Source organism: Desmodus rotundus, chromosome 4 (assembly GCF_022682495.2).
Source record: "Desmodus rotundus isolate HL8 chromosome 4, HLdesRot8A.1, whole genome shotgun sequence".
Lineage (NCBI taxonomy): Eukaryota > Metazoa > Chordata > Mammalia > Chiroptera > Phyllostomidae > Desmodus > Desmodus rotundus.
The window spans coordinates 172385575-172402774 of record NC_071390.1 but is presented as its reverse complement, the minus strand read 5'-3'; the positions used below and the strand labels follow the sequence as shown (position 1 = coordinate 172402774).

The 17200-nt window shown below is 37.9% G+C and overlaps 1 protein-coding gene across 2 annotated transcripts in view; it reads left to right on the top strand.

Annotated features, from left to right (window-relative positions):
• The first annotated feature begins 48 nt into the window (after window positions 1–48).
• Window positions 49–17200, top strand: part of NCAPG (non-SMC condensin I complex subunit G) — a 34240-nt gene continuing 17088 nt past the window's right edge. Inside the window, exons 1-12 of one of the 2 annotated variants that reach the window (XM_024573880.3) lie at window positions 49–299; window positions 1243–1443; window positions 1891–2119; window positions 4043–4188; window positions 4470–4554; window positions 6323–6515; window positions 7001–7150; window positions 10765–10905; window positions 11570–11693; window positions 12970–13059; window positions 13386–13565; window positions 16723–16833. In XM_024573880.3, coding sequence (XP_024429648.2) covers window positions 189–299; window positions 1243–1443; window positions 1891–2119; window positions 4043–4188; window positions 4470–4554; window positions 6323–6515; window positions 7001–7150; window positions 10765–10905; window positions 11570–11693; window positions 12970–13059; window positions 13386–13565; window positions 16723–16833 — 1761 coding nt within the window. In that variant the 5' untranslated portion in view covers window positions 49–188. Of the gene's footprint in view, window positions 300–1242; window positions 1444–1890; window positions 2120–4042; window positions 4189–4469; window positions 4555–6322; window positions 6525–7000; window positions 7151–10764; window positions 10906–11569; window positions 11694–12969; window positions 13060–13385; window positions 13566–16722; window positions 16834–17200 lie in introns of both variants that reach the window. The other variant, XM_045182955.2, reaches the window with a different exon arrangement.

The following is a 17200-nucleotide window of genomic DNA, read 5'->3' as shown; positions in this document are numbered from 1 at the left end:
TATCGCGGAACTCTCGCGGTATTTCCTTCTCCCGCGGGAGTTGTTTAAACGCTCAGGCGGTAACCACGCCCTGGGCGCTCAGAGGCCGGCAGAAGATATTTTGGACGGACTGGAAATTAACCTAGTGGTCTGTCGGTCCCGCTACAGCCGATCGCCGACAGGGATCGTCCCCGCGGAGTCGCGCCACCATGGGGGCAGAGAAGAAGCCGCTACCGATTAAAGAGGCCTTCAAGCTGGCGCAGCAGTCGCACCAGAACCAGGCGAAGCTAGTGGTGGCGCTGAGCCGCACCTACCGCACGGTAAGCGCGCCCGACCCCGGAGCTTCTGGCCGCTGCTGCCCCTCGCCCTCCCGAGACCCTCCGGACTCGTCGCCCCGCGACTCCAACCTCGTTAAACCTCCCGACCTCCAGCCTCCCTGGAGGGAGATCTCCGGGCAACCCCTCTCTCCACAACGGCCTCCAGGGCGGACCGTTAATTCTTTGTAGACGGTGAACTTGGAGAGAAACATTGACGAGCTCCGGAGGCGACCGGGCACCCATTGTTGGGTCTCAGGGTAGATCTTGGGTGCTCTGCTTCAGTGGTTGTCCATCAGGTCGTGTCGGAAACGCCGACCATCAGTCAACCTACACTAACCGCTCCCCGTGGTTAAATTGAATCAAATCACCAAATAGCAAATTAATTACTAGGACCTGGCTCTTAAGACCTATTCACGTAAATACTGCTTGTTTTGTTTGTCTTGAGTGGAGCCGCGCGAAGAATAAGACAATGAATTTCGAAAAAATAAATTATCTTAAGGTCCAAGAAAAATTGTAAGTCAGCATAAATAATAGGACTTGAAAGATCTGAGACAGGATGTGAAAGTTATATCAAAAGGAACTTTCTGTGCAATAGTAAGGCTAAATATGAGAAAAACATTAAAGCCACTGCTGATCTTGGGTTCATGAAGCGTATTTTTACTAACCTGGGACCAAGGCATGCTGAGAATTCAGGGATATTGGGGGGAAAAGGGAATCGTTTCTTTGCCAAAATTCACGGCTGTTTTCTCCCTGGGAAAAGTAAATCTCTTTGGAGAGAAATTTGTGCAAATTGATTTCCATTTGATGGTTTGTATAGCTCAGGGTTTACTATATAATGACTTCAGTTGAATTACGGCCAAGGCTTTCAGCAGGTGTAGGGTCGAGTTGGGAAAATAAGGAATAATTTTATCAGTGCAGCCTGTGAAGGGTCTCTTTTGCCTTTCAGATGGAGGATAAAACAGTTTTTCACGAGGAATTCCTTCATTACCTTAAGTACGCTATGGTGGTCTACAAACGTGAACCAGTGGTGGAGAGGGTGATAGAATTTGCAGCCAAGTTCGTCACCTCATTTCACCAGTCGAGTGAGGAGGAGGATGAAGAGGAAGACGGTGGCATTTTGGATTATTTGTTTTCTTTTCTATTAAAGGTATTATGACAGCTCGAACTTTGGAGCGGTAATTATAGAACATTTTGCTGTACTAAAAGGGCCATGGGAGTTTGTATATTTTAGAGATTGAAATATCTGGTAAGTGAGAAAGTGTCTGCTTTTTATTGGAAATTTTAAAACTGTCATTAAGATTAAAAGGTGGACTTTTAAAATAACTCCAGCATTAAATTTTTAATGACCTCTCTAAACCAGGTCTCATACATATTTGTTTTAAGTCAGTTCTGTATTTTAAAGCAAAGTAAGAGGAATTTCTACAAAGAGGAATGAATACACTCCTGTAGTTTAGCAAACACTTTAGACTGTATATTTTGAGACCTTGTATAATGTATTTTTAGTATGCGAGTGGATCAGGGTAGCATAGAATTCAAATGGTATGTGGTTATTTAGTAATGGTATGTAACTAAATTTTGGTTGTTTCCATTTCAGTCTCATGAAGCAAACAGCAATGCGGTGAGATTTAGAGTGTGCCAACTCATAAACAAGCTCTTGGGGAATATGCCAGAAAATGCCCAGATTGACGATGACTTGTTTGATAAAATTAAGGAAGCCATGCTTATAAGATTGAAAGATAAAATCCCAAATGTGAGGCTACAGGCCGTTCTGGCTCTTTCACGACTTCAGGACCCCAAAGATGAGGAATGCTCGGTGTCTAATGGTATGTGTAGCTACCGAAGTGCTTTTTCAGTTCCGGTGAGGGGTTAACTTATCAGTAGGTGAAATTTTTATTATGAACAATATATATGAACAGATATATGATTTTTAAAAAACCCAAGGAGACACCAGCCAGGTGTCAAAAATAGAGCCTCATCAATAACTTTGGAGCCTAACTTAGGTCCCATCCCAGTTACCTCGCTCTCTCACAGAGGTAATGATTTTGGGTGAATTCTCTTATCTTTTTGTTTAAACAATTAACTACATGTATGTACCTCTAATCTTAAGGTTTGCATATCATTTTGCAGGCTATATAGGTTATACTATATTTTTCTGGGCTCTCAACATTATTTCTAACTATAACTTTCATCCATGTTAATCTGTTTATGTACTGTTTTGTAGCATTCTGTCTTACGAGCATAACACAATTTATTTCTAATACTTATGGACCTTCTAGTTGTTTTCAGGTATTTTGCTCTTAAACAATGTTGTTTCTCTGAACTCATAAATGGTTTCTGGTGTATAGGTGAAAGGTTTTCTAGTGTATAAATGTGCATTCAGCTTTATTAGATAAGATACAAGTGTTGTGTAAAACAGTTTACCAATTAATATTCCCAATAAAAGTGCATACAAATAGCCCTGGCCTTTGTGGCTCAGTGGTCAGAGCGTCGCCTGTTGCACCAAAAGGTTGCGAGTTGGATTCCCAGTCAAGGAACACACCGAGGTTGTGGGTTCAGTCCCTGGTGGGGGAGCATATGGGAGGCAGTCCATGTTTCTTTCTCTCTTTCCCTCCCCGTCCCCTCCCCCTCTCTTTCTCTCCCTCTCTCCCTTCCTCCCTCTCTGTCTAAAATCAATGAATATATGTCCTCGGGTAAGGATTTGGGGAAAAAAATACATACAAGTCTTCATTGATTCATATCCTCTCCAACGTTTGGTATTGTCAGATTTTTTGTTTATCTAATTGTGTGATGTATGTCATTGTTATGCATCTTTTTGGATATTTAACAGCCAGTTATATTTCTTCTGTTATATAATGCTTGTTAATGTGTTCCGCCCATTTTTCTGTTGGTTTATCTTATTGATTTATTGGAGTTCTTTATATGAAAAGAAATCTTGGGTTATATGAATTGTAGGTCTCTTCCTAGTTTAGATGGCTTATTATTTCACTTTTTGGGATGTCGCTTGTTGGACAGAATTCCTAATGTCAAAATTATGAATCTCTTTATGATTTGCACTTTTTATCTTTTATTTAAGAAATTTTCTCTATGTCTGGGCTCATAAAGATAGCCTGAGTATTTTGGGGGCATGCTTTTGTTCATTTTTCTCTTTCTTCCTGTTAGAAGCTTTATAATCCATTTTGGTAACTGGTGGTAGTTGATATTTTTTGGTGTTAAATGATGCATATAATAACGTAGAAAACACACGTTTACTGGTCAACATGTGTTTGTATACGAAGCTAGGAAAAGTTTGAGAAGTAGGGGTGAATAAACGTTTAAATACATGAATGGATTTTATCTCAGTAAAACCAGAAATTATTTCTTTTTAGAAGTCATTATAAATCAAAATAGTAATGAGCCCTTTTTAAAGCCATATCAGTAAAAAAATAAATTGCTTGCTACATTCTTTTAATTTTGAAGAGTAGCAGACACATAAACTTAGTGATGAATTTTCCATGATCTTTAGTGCTATTTGTTTTTGATTTAGCCTTCATGCCCAGTCCTTTTAGTAATTTCCCATTCTGTCTTTTTTAAGTGAAGTTGGCAGGAAAAAAAATCTTCAGCTACAATTAAATGTGTAAGGCCAAAAATGATACATTTTTAAATCCTTTTAAAGATGCTATTAAATATCACATTGTGGGCTATCTTATGATTATGGTTAAAGAAATAATGTTTCTTTAATGTACTAAAATGTGTTGCTCTGTTTTTAGCCTATGCTACTATGATTGAAAATGATTCAAATCCAGAAGTCAGGCGGGCAGTATTATCATGTATTGTGCCATCAGCAAAGACTTTGTCAAAGATTGTAGGGCGCACCAGGGATGTGAAAGTGGCTGTCAGAAAGCAGGCGTATCAGGTAAGTAAGTTCAATAGTTTGTGTAGGTGTATCCTTTAAAGTCAAAAAGCCGTATTGTTAAAATAGTTTTTAAAAATATTTGGGACATAATAATGATTTCATTAATTGAGATTTGTACATACTGAGAGTATAGGTAATTTAATATGTTACCAGATATTAATTTTTTTGGAGATTCTGGATAATTTTCGTAGGGGAAGGAGATAGTACTAGTTATGAAACGTGTGAATTCTGTTGAGTTTAATGACCATCTTTTTATTATTATTGTTATCATTTCTTTAAAGGTTTTAGCTGAAAAGGTTCATATAAGGACTATGTCCATTGCTCAGAGAGTAATGCTCCTTCAGCAAGGTCTTAATGACAGATCAGGTAAGACAGACAACCTTATGTACAAAACTTTCGTCAATTTTGAGTTCAGAAGTAAAAAAAATTAGGAAACAGGTGTCCTAAATTAAGTCAAGTAAGCCTATTATTTCCACAGCCCATAGAAATTTATCTTAGTGTATTGTATAGAAAAACATTTCCTAAAGTTAAAGATCTTTATACTTAGAAGGAGCAGAGTTTACTTCAATTCTCCCGAGTTTTACAAATGGAGAAACCATAGCTTACAGCTATGGAGCTAATTTATATTAGAAGTAGGGCACGATCTCCTTTTTAGAACTCTTTCTTTTATTAAAATGCTATCTATCTCCTTTGTGTAGGGGGATCCCCCCCAAAACTGGAATTATCTTCTGGAGGGTGGGCCCTTTGTTGTACAGGCCTCCCCTGCTAGGTGAGTGTTCTAGGAACCCACCTGTATCAGTGTGCCAGCTGGCATTGTTGTGAGAGGTTGTATTCAGATTCAGTGAATTTTTTTTTCTGAAGACTCTTTCAGTGCTTTTGCCCATTTCATGACGGGTGCTTTAGGAGCACACCTGCCCACACTGCTCTGAGTGTTGAGCAGTTTTTGATCAAAAAGCAGCATGACTGCTGTGCCCCACCTCCCTGTTGACCTGATCTCGCTTTTTTTGTTTCCCTGGATGAAAAAAGGCCTCAAAGGGAAACATTTTGCCAATGTGGAAGAGGTGAAACAAACAAACAAAAAAGGCAGAAGCACTAAAAGGCAGCCAAATGGATGAGTTTAAAAACTGTTTTGAGCAGTGGAAAAAACATCTCAATAGATGTATTGTATCCAATGTAGAGTACTTTGAAGGTGACTGAAGTTTAAACATGTAAGATTAAATAAATTCAGAATTTTTTATAAATACATTCCGTTTTTTTGGGTTCCCCTTTGTGTATCTTGCTATGAATATGTTTCATGTGTTGGAAACAGCAATCAGGAATGGCCATACTGGTATAATCTTGTTAGTTTTTTTTCTCGTATGTGAAAATTAGAGCATCTGCTTACAAGAATGATGAGGAATGATCTAGTTCACAGGTGGCAAACACAAGACCTGTGGGCCGAATCCGGCCCTCCACCTTGTTTCTACCCGGTGGCAGCGCCAAGCTCTCGCTTAACTCTTAAGGGTAGTTATACTTGTATAGTCCTAAAATTACATTCAGCCCTTTGAAGGCAACCATGAGGCTGATGTGGCCCCTGGTTAAAATGAGTTTGACACCCCTGATCTAGTTTAAATTTCTAGTCCCTGTGAGAAGGCTAAAATGGCTTAATTTTGCTATGGCAAGAAAACCTCAGTTTGAGAATTAATTGTCACAGGATTAATGATTAGGATGACTTTAAAAACTGAGAATAAAGTTTGTTCAGTCATACATGCTTGTACAATTCACTACTCCAAATAGCATCACGTGTAATAGATGAGGTCAGTCAACAGAGGAAATAATGGGTGTTATGCAGTGTAGACTAAGATGTGAAGCTCACTGAACCTAGAGAAGAAATGCAAGGTTGAGGTAGTGCTTGTGTATTTACTTCTGACCTTTCTCATTTTTATTTGGAAATGAACATCATAGTGATTTTTGCAATACCATTGTCCTTCTATTATTTCGTTAGTATGCTTTGTTCTGCCTCTTAGTCTCTTTCCATTTCTATTGTAAAAATCTATGTTAAGACTGATCTGGTAAATTAATGAAAACAGACAAAATACAGGAAATGGAAGCTAGAGAAAGCCTCTGTTTACCTGTGTTTCAAATGACTTAACAGAAGCTGTGAAGCAAGCAACGCAGAAGCATCTTCTCCAAGGCTGGCTCCATTTTACTGAAGGAAATATATTAGAGTTGCTGCATCGGTTGGATGTGGAAAATTCTTCCGAAGTGGCCAACTCTGTTCTCAATGCCTTATTTTCAGTGACTCCTCTTAATGAACTGGCAGAAATCTGTAAAAATAACAATGACAGGTATATAAGGTATTCATTATAGTTTGAATTATATTGAAATGTGATGAACTTCTATAATGAAGGTTAGTTTCCTCCTCCCATTCCTTTAGATTGTACCAATAGTTTTTATCTGCCCCTCTCTCTTTTTTATTTTTTAATTCAGGTGGATATCCTTTTTTCTTTTTTCTCCCTTGTGTAAGAACTCAGTACTTTATCATAGACTACTTTAGCTGCGTTTTTTTATTTTGTTACTTTGATTTTTGCATTAGCCTACCGTGGAAAGTTCAACAGCATGCACCCCTATAGTATGTTTGCTCCTTTGATTTATTTTTTTGGTCTAAATTTTTTCATTCTTTTTTTGTGGATAAGTTAATGACTTTGCAGTTTTTAAAAGATTGGTGGTTACACATCTAGTTTGTTTCTCATTTCCATTTTTCTGTTTAGTTCAAATTTTCAACTGCATATTAAGATCATGCTTTTTCTTATTTTCTCCCTTTTAAATGAAGGAAATTGATTCCAATGGAAACACTGACTCCTGAAATTGCTTTGTATTGGCGTGCCCTTTGTGAATATTTGAAGTCAAAAGGAGATGAAGGTGAAGAATTTTTAGAGCAGATTTTGCCAGAGCCTGTAGTGTATGCCGAGTATTTACTGAGGTACAATTTTTTCCTTTGGTTTGGAATGTACTTGTGTTGCTCCCTGTGTCAGTCTCCCAGCCTCCTCCTCCCTCAAAGACAGGCCTGGTTGGGAATGAATTAAAAACCGTGTTTTTGGACAGGCAGAGATAAATAGGTATGTCCATTGAGTCTTTCTGAAGAAAGAGTGAAGTCAATATGCTTAGGGACATTTCCTGAAAACTGTCAAAACATTTCTCCATAAGGTTGATGATGTCTTACTCTGAAATTGGTTGGCAAACTTTTTTTAAGTGCCAGGGAGTAGATGTTTCAGAGTGTGCGGGCTACACTGTCTTTGTCACACTGAGCAGTTCTACTGTGGTAACGCGAAAATAGCCAATGACAACGTGTAATGCCTAAGTGGCACTGTTGATAAAACTTCTATTGACGCTAAAATTTGAATTTTGTTTAATTTTTCACATATGTATATTTACACACGTAAATATTTCTCATATAGATATTTATTTTAAACTACTATTTAAAAATGAAAAAAATCTTAGCTTGCCAGCTATAGAGAAACAAGCAGTAGGCTGGATCTGGTGCATGGGCCATAGTTTTCCAACTGACAGGGTGGGCGTTTGTGACCGGTTTTAGTTTTAATTAAAAATGGTACTATTTGGCTTTTTGTTTTTAAAAATTTTTTCAAAATTGGCTTTTAGAAACAGTTACTTGAATTACTCTAGTTTTTACCTATTTCACTTAATTTAAAATTATATAAGTGAAACATGAATGCATTCTTGTCAAAATTCCAATACAGATGTATATAGAATAAAAATGTGAATTCCCTCTTTTATCTTCTAATTCCTCAATTTCATTGATTTCCTTGGAGTTAACAGCTAAATAATTTGGGGTGTATACTTTCATACCTTTCTCTACATTTACATGTACATATACTAAAGGCAGAGATGCTTTTTTAAATATAGCACACTATACATAATTTTTTTTTACTGATGTCTGAGGTCATTATATGTTGGTGTACGTAAATCTGTCACAGCCTTAACAACAGCATATTATTCCATAGTGTGGTGGTATCATTTAATTTACTCCTCTGTTGATGGGTATTTTGTTTACAGTTTTTACTGATAATAAAGGTGCGTTAAACTTCCTTGTACATTTTTATGTATGTCTGGGGTTTTGTGGGGTTGATTCCCAGAAGTAGAATTGCTGGGCCTAAGGTTATATACATTTTGATAGATAATTAATGTGTCGATTTTTAACTATGCTTTCGTTGCATTGGTAAAAGCTTGCCTATGATATGAATTATGGGACTGAATTTTCTTTGTATGAAATATACTATTCTGATTTTGCTTAATGGTCTCACATATAAGTTAGGGAGCAAGCTATAAATGCATTTGAATATTGTATGCAAAATATTAAATCTTGGATAAATTTCTTAAATGTGAGTGAATATGGAAACTTACAGCTTAAGGTCAAAATAACATCATGAAAAACATGTGAATCTACTAAGTGTTTTAATGGTAATTATTTCAGGTTTTGACATTTAATTAGAGTGTTCATTATAATGCTGTTTGGATCATGTTGGAATATTTTCAAAGAATGAATTTGATATAATGCTCAGTAATATGTATTAATGTAAAAGTGATAAATGCTTATAGAAGATAGACAAGATATAAAAATATGAGGATATGTTAAATGTTTAAATAACATAAAGGGGAAACCTCTCCTCAAGGAGCGCTCACAAATTGATTAATTCTTAGTTAATATAAACCTATAAAGAGTTTGATTCCTTATTCTTATATTTCTTTTGTCACTTAATCTGTGAGTTTTGAAATAACTCAGTCAATTTGTTTTTTTCATTTATAGAGAGGAAAACTTAACAGTTGTGTTTTACTTATTATGTAAAGAATACTTAAGAAATAGAATGATTTTCTTTTTGGAGCAATATTACTAGATAGGATTGTTATACTCAAATACAGAAACAAAATTAAACGGAAAAATTCTTTCATGATAATCTCAGAAATACATTTGTATGCATTTTGTAGTGGGAAGTTAGTAGCTCAGAATTCTGATATGAAACAATTTTCTGTTATCTGAGGAATCAGGGATATTAAATGAGGGATCACTTCATCATAATGAATACCTTTTAAACTGGGTAAAAAGATGATTGTATGGTGATTAAAGTTGGTTCTTTTTTAAGTTACATTTATACAGTTTAGGATTTGTTACATATTAATGAAAAGAACTACTCTTTGATGCTATGCATTGTACTAAAGCTGGGGTAAAGTAGGAAGGGATTCAGAGATGAATGAAAGATTTTTAGCCTATTAGAGATCAGTAACTCTACTGACCTGCTGATGTGGATAAAAATTTGTTTTGTAGCTTTGCTTTAGTTTCCTGCTAGAGCCCAAAGGGCAGCTGGTGCCCTTAAATGTCCTAGCCTCATGACCAGAGATTTATGAGATGAATGAATTAATTCATCGTACATAATTCTGCAATTCTTGATTTTTGTTGACATTTTAAAATGACATTTTTCATCCTGATTGCTGTTTTTCATATTCCAACCCAAAGGCACTTAGTTGTTTATGTTTAAATTCCTAGTTCTTCTTTTAAGTAGCTTCCTACCACACACATTCCAAAAGGGAGATCTTCTGTAGGCTATTGAATCTAGGTGAGGACTGTAAAAGGTTTTAATTTGGGCAGTGATGGTAGGAATACAAGGAGAGTTGATGCTGTTGTTCAGTAGTACTTACACTAAAATAAGAACAATACAAAGGTGAGTAGGGCCTTCAAGCAAGGATAATACAAAATCGTGAAGTGATCTATGTTTTCTGATTTTTTAAAGGACATTGTATTCATGGATTACTTACGTAGTTCCTATTGTTAGTACTATTTTAAAATTAAAAAAATTTTTTAATCCTCACCCTAGGATATATTTATTTTTGGGGGGGGAAGGAAGGAGGAGAGACACACACAGAGAGAAACATCAGTGTAAGAGAGAAATATTGATCTGTTGCCTCCCGTATGTGCCCTGACCAGGAATTGAACCCGCACCCTGGGTATGTGCCCTGACTGGGAATCAAACTCACTACCTTTTGGTGTATGGGTTGATGTTCCAACTAACTGGGCCACCTGGCCAGCACACTACTATTTTAAACAAAATGATGGTTAATTAGGGATGATGATGGAAGACTAGCTCTTTATGAAATTGGATTTTGGAGAAGAGATTCAGAACTTTATAATTGAGCATAATAGTGACATACACTAATATATAATAATATTGAATATCAACTGTAGTAGAAAAATAAAGAAACATAAGAGTACTAGTGACAATGAAATAATTATTATTTTGAGAGAGATAAATATGTACCTTTTGAAGATTTCCCATAGGAAATTTGAATCTTCAATGAAAATACATTTTCCAAATTCTTTTGATTCAAGTCAGTAATTTTCTTTACAGAAAAGTTCATGACGATAGTGTAGAGTTTACTCTATAGACCAAATTAGTATCATGTGGTATAAACATCCATATGTTTATATTAATGTGAACTGAAGAAAATAAAAGCCTTTTCTGACCTAATGGGGAGCTGTTTAATGTTTCTTAACACATTCTACACTTTTAATTCTTCTTGTTTTAGTTATATTCAGAGCATTCCAACTGTTAATGATGAACAGAGAAATGATTTTGCCTTCTTTGGACATTTGATGACAAAAGAGTTCATAGGTCAGCAACTGATTCTAATTATCAAGTCTTTAGATGCCAGTGAAGAAGGAGGAAGGTACGTCTAAATGTTAACTTTAGTTCTAATTTGTTCTTCTAATCCTGTATTGAAATGCAGTCTTGTTACCATATAATTAAATATACAGGGACAGGCAAAAGGTTTTCATGGAAAATAATACAATAATAAATAACATAAGAATAAGCTATTTTGCATACTCACAACTGCAAACCAACATAGCTCTCTAACATGTTATAAAAAGTATTCTCTTTCCTTTTATATGTTTAACATGTAACAGAAAATATACCCTTTCCTCCCTTCTTCCCCCATATATGTGAGTGTGTGTGTGTATAAGAATATAAAATATATGAGGTCTTAATTCATTTTCTTCAGAATAGATCAATGAAATTACAGGTTTATGCTTAAAAATCTATCTTTATGACACAGGGCTAGTAATACTATCTAAGATATTTGATTCACTTCTGATATCTTGTCACTTCATCATGTTAATTTGTGAAAGATTGTAAGATGATTTATAAAAATTATTTTTTTGCAGAACATGAATTTTTGACCTAAAATCTGTACATAAATTTTTGTACCTAAAGTAACAAATATAAAAAAGAACTGAGACAAATGTGTTTTGTCTGCGGACTAGGTGAAATGTTAAGAGATAACATGTGTTTCTACTGTCGTGGCTAAGTTAGAATCATCTTTTTGAACACAGGAAACGACTGCTGGCTATTTTGCAGGAGATTCTTACTCTACCCACAACCCCCATGTCCCTGATTTCTTTTCTTGTGGAGAGACTGCTCCACATCATTATGGATGATAACAAGAGAACACAAATTGTGAGTAATTTTCTTTGCTGATCAATAACTGAGGATTGTCTTAGTTTCTTTTCAGTACTTTCCACTTTATCCTTAACTGCCTTTATTTTAATTTTGCCTCTATCAAGTTTTTAAACTTAAATCCAAATCTTCTCTCTCTCTCTCTCTCTCTCTCTCTCTCTCTCTCTCTCTCTCTCTCACACACACACACACACACACACACACACACACACACACACTCACACAAAACTATCTCCTCCTAAGAACTCATGGTCACGGCCAACAGTGTGGTGATTGCAGGAGGGAGCAGGGTGGGTGGTGGTAGAAGAGCGTATAGGGGGATAAATGGTGATGGAAAACAAAATACAATAAAAAATAAACTACTAAAAAAGAATAAACTCAAATGACAGGATGATGTATTGTTGCTATGATTAAAAAAGAATCATCTGCTCTTGGCATACTTACTATTGTATCAGTTTGAAATGGAGCAGGTTAGGGAAGAGGTGATATCGGGCATTGGTCGGTAGAGTGAGACCTGGCTCAAGTTGTACACATCCAAGTTCAAATCCCCTCTGGTTCTCTGTGGCTTTATCCTTTCATTGTTCAATGAAATAATGTTCATGAACTGCTTTGTAAATACAGAAATAAATATACTATGATATTACTGTTGCCAAGTGTTATTCTCTCTGGGATAGTCAAAAAAGAAAGACCTGTATCATTGCTTTTCATAAAATCATACCATCGCAGGGTTGTAAGTTAATTCAGAGTTTGCCTTTTCCAGTCCTCCTTGTGTGCACACACTTATACGTGAACCCCTTCTTCAGCATTCCCAGTGAGTGGGTATCCAGTGTCTGTATGAGCTCCCTCCTTTGGGGTGCATCCTTTTCTTGAATCTGCCAGCTCTAGGGGCTCTGAAAGGAAGGTCTTTAGTTGTGCTGCCATTGTTTAGGCGTTGTATATCCAAAGGAACAATAAATGAGTATTCTGGTTTTTATGTTTGGCTCCCATGGAGCTGAACAAGGGAGGGAGGTACAGATTCTAGGCAGCAAAGAAAACTTAATCTTCAATACCTAGGTGCCTGTTATCTTCCCATAATCTTAGAGTGTTTAGTCAAGATATATTGTTTGGTCATTTTTTTCTAGCAAAGAGAATGTGTACCATTTTTACTTGTATATTTTGCTCTATTTTTCATGAGATTGTGGATGCTAATTGGAGTTTTATGTAGCAGTTTGGTGTCACTTTCTGACATGGAACATGTATTAAAGCGTGTACTCTGAATTTTAACTTTCCTTACCAGGTTTCAGAAATTATTTCAGAGCTTCGGGCACCCATTGTTACTGATGCTGTTAAAAATGACCCAGCTGATGCTAGAAAGAAAGAACTCAAGGTAAGTCTCTTCTAAATTAAAGAACTACCTGAATCCCATATGGTTGTGCAAGTCGTTTGTTCCCTCTTGCCGTCCATGTGCAGAGCTCTCCTCACAAGGTCAAATTACTGATTAACTATTGAACTATGAGAGTATCTACCACGGTACCAGATTACGTCAGTCTGGAAGATCAGCAGGCCTGTTTCAGGGAGACGACAGCTTTGTCTGTGCCCGACCGAGGAACTTCTGGGACGCGGAGATATTAAATTGTACTTCTCAGTTTGCTGCAGATTTTCATATTAATACTTCTGTTCGGTATTTACACAAACAATGTATATCTTTCCTAGATGGCTGAAATAAAAGTTAAACTTATTGAGGCAAAAGAAGCTTTGGAAAATTGCATTGCCTTACAGGATTTTAGTCAAGCATCAGAATTAAAGGAAGAAATAAAAGCATTAGAAGATGCCAGAGTGAACCTATTGAAAGAGACAGAGCAACTTGAAATTAAAGAAGTCCCTGGAGAAAAGGTATAGATAACTTCTATATACCAAATTTCAGCTGTTATTTATCTCAACTAAACTTTGTTTTCTTAACTCAGAAAGCTGCCAGAATATATTCACTGTGGAGGGAGTTTTAGCAATACTATTAATTAATACGAAAATATTTTTTGCCCTCTTCGTCCTTGCTATTTTGAATTTTGAACGGCCTTAATTAACTTTAATTATTGTAGCTGAGACTTTATTTGCTCTCTTCAGTGTGCGAATCCCTAGAATCTAAAGTCTTCTTTGCCTTCCAGTGGTTTCCAGACAGGTGGTTGGGTTATTTTATTTATTTGTTTGTCTTGAATGGTTCAGGGAAGGAAAAGGCACCTGTCTGTTTCCTTACCTTTTCTTTGTCTTTGGAGAACTCGCGACCTTTCCACTGGTGGGAAAAGAATGTCAGTGGTAACTGCACCATTTTACACATGCATTTTAAAGCTCATCTAAGTCAGGCATCACATAACAGGGATAAGTTCTGAGAAATGTGTGGTGGTTTTGCCATTGTGCGAATCTCACGAGCACACACCTGGATGGCACGGCCTACTGTACACCTAGGCTGTGCCGGTAGCCCATGGCTCCTGGCTACAAGCCTGTGCAGCATGGGACTGCACTGGAAACTAGACAATTCTAATACAGTGGCCAGCACTGGCATATCTAAACATAGTAAAGGTGCAGTAACAATTCCGCACAAAAGATAAAGTGTGTATGTGCTCTCACGCACACATTTGGCGGGGCAGGGGCTGTGGAGGGAGGTGCCACCTGAGGGAGAGCGCACCTCAGGAGGAGGGAGTGAGGAATGAAGAAAAGGGAAGGGCAGGTATTGAAAGAGGCAGAGATAAAGCTTGAGACCAGAAATAATAAAAGGGAGAAGGGTGGAGCACAAGTGAACAAGAGAGTGAGAGGGCAGCGAGATACAAACAGGACTGCGAGGAAACGGAGATAAGAGGGGAAGGGAGCTAGTGCATGGGGGTGCGCCTGTGTGCACAGGCAGGGGCCGGCCCCCAGGCTCCCTCCTCCCCAGCCTTTTCACCACTCTCCGTTGCCAAGCCCTGGTTCCAGCCACTGGCTGGTGCACAGTGAGTAGACAGCCTGCTGAGCCTCTTAAACCACCCAGAGCTAGCAGTAAACGCAACACTTAGTCAGGTCCAGCCTTTTCTCTCCACATCACAGACAAACTTTGCTCATAATCCACTGCAATCTTATGGGACCCCTGGGGTACACATGGTCCATCACTGACCGAACCTTCCATGGTATGTGACTGCTTTTGTTTTAGAAAAAGCTAAGTAGCTTGGTTTTCAGTGAAATAGTAAACTTTTGTATCTAGCAACATTTAAAGCTAAGTTTCAGCAGTCTTTTTTCAACTTAGTAGTATTGGACAAACCAGTCTTATTTTAACATAAGAGAGAATGGTCTCAGTTACTACGCTATGTGATATTAACTTAATTCAGGAGGTCTTTTAGGATCTTACCTTTTGTAGTAGATATCGCTTATTATTGTACTTTTGGTTTGGGAAGTGCTGGTTAGTGTGTTCTCAGGAGACCGTGCTGGCTAGGGAGGAGCTAGCGTGCAAGAGCGTTCTGTAAGTTATGTCCTAGAGCTCTTAGCCGCAGACACCCCCCTCGCACACCCCGCCTTCCCAATGACTGTGCTGAACTTTATTTTTCTAGCTAGTAGCTTGTTTCTTTTGTCTGTGGATCATTATAGGCTCTTAAATTTGAGGAGCAAATTTAAAATGAAAAAAATATATTGTATTACAAACTGAAAAACCATATAAAATGCAGGTCTAAGTTAGGAAAATATTAACAAAGGTAGTCTACCATTTATTAATATCATCTGTGTAACTTGATTGCTTTGACGATTTACATGCTCCTTTTTCCTCATTCAGGGCTACAATTACGGAGCAATTACAGCATAGCCCAATAAGTGCCACGTCAGGGAAGTACAGGGGTTTCATGCGTAGCACAGTGGTTTTCCCTTCTACCTGTCTAACCCAGGGGGTGTTGTGGGCTTCCCCAGAGGAAAAAAGGTTTTGACTTGTGATTTGAATAAAAATAATATAAGCAGGATGCTTTTTCTGTGGTAGTCACTGCTTCAAGCACTTCACAAGTGCAAATGCATCTGATTCTCATGATAACCTTTATGATGTTGGTGCTATTATTCTCACATTGTAGAGGGCAGGTCACTCGCTCAAGTCACACACGTAGTAAATGGTGGAGGCAGAACTGAAACCCAGGCAGGGGGCTTTAGATTTGTGCTTTTAGTTCACCCCGTGTTGTCTCTGCAATGAATCATTAAGGGGATGTTGTAGGCAGATGGAGTGATATGTGTGAAGGCTCAGAAGTGAAAGAGCATCTTGTGTTTAAAAACTTCAGGTCCACATGTCTAGAGAATTGAGGGGGAGAGGTAAGAAAAGTTTGGGGATGGGAATTAAGGGTCAGTTCATGCAAGGCCTTGTATAAGCAATAATGAAAAGCTTGTGCTCCCCAAGGATCACGGCGAGCCACTGAAGGGTTTTAAGTGGTAGGGTGGATGAGTTTCATGTCATAGGAAGATCCCTGCCATTCAGGAGGTGGACTGCAGTGTGTGAAAGCCTAGGCAGGCATTCTTGCTGGCAGACTTAGAGTAATGTCGGCCGGAAGTGCTTGCAGTCCGAATGAGGTGAGGAAGGGGGATACGGAAAGAAGTGGTGGATTGGGGGAGTATTGAGGAATTAGTAAGAGGGAGAAGAGCGAGTCAAGAATGTATGCTGGTCTTTTGGTTTGGATGGCTGGGTAGATGACAGGGATGATATGGAGCCAGCACACGAGGAGGCGGGACTGGGGTAATGATGAGTTAGCTCCCTTTCAGACACTTTTGAGTTTGAGAAGCCTGTGGAACATAGAGGAGGAAATGTCTGCTAGCAGTTGTGTATAAGAACCTGAAACTCAGAACGCCGCTGGGCTAGCTCACAGATTGCATAGGAAGGTGTGTGGCCGGATGCGATCGCCCAGGGAGTGTCAGAGGCACAGTGCCTAGGAAAACCAAGGGGGTGTGGGAGGGCAATGGTAATGGAAAACATACAATAAAAAACCCTGAGAAGGCAAACATTTAGGGAATGGGCAGAAGGTATTCTTACTAATGCTGAGTATTTTGTGTGTCATTTTAGGACGATGCCGAGACACTACAGAAGTGTCTTATCTTGTGTTACGAACTGCTGAAGCACATCTCCACCTCAACAGGGCTAAGTGCAACCGTGAATGGCATCATTGAGTCTTTGGTACGTTGGTGGCCTTTGAAGCTTCCTGTAGTGCACTCCTTCCTCATTTTATAAGTAATGTGTTCCTGGGGTTCAAAAGAGTGAAAAGATGACTATTTTGAATGTCTGGAAAATATAAATGGTAAAAAAAATTCAGAGGTTGCAATCATATTGTGAGGATTAAATTAAGGTAATTCATATAAAGGACCTGGTATATAGTTATTCCTTTAAAAATTTTGAAAAAAATTATTTTATGCTGGAAGAGATGCAGACTATCTCTATTCTTTAGGTAGTAAGAGGAAATGATGCAGGAATATTTAAATACTGGAATCTTGCTATATAGCAAGAGTATGAAAAGATACATTGCTCACAATGTGAGAGGAGTTTG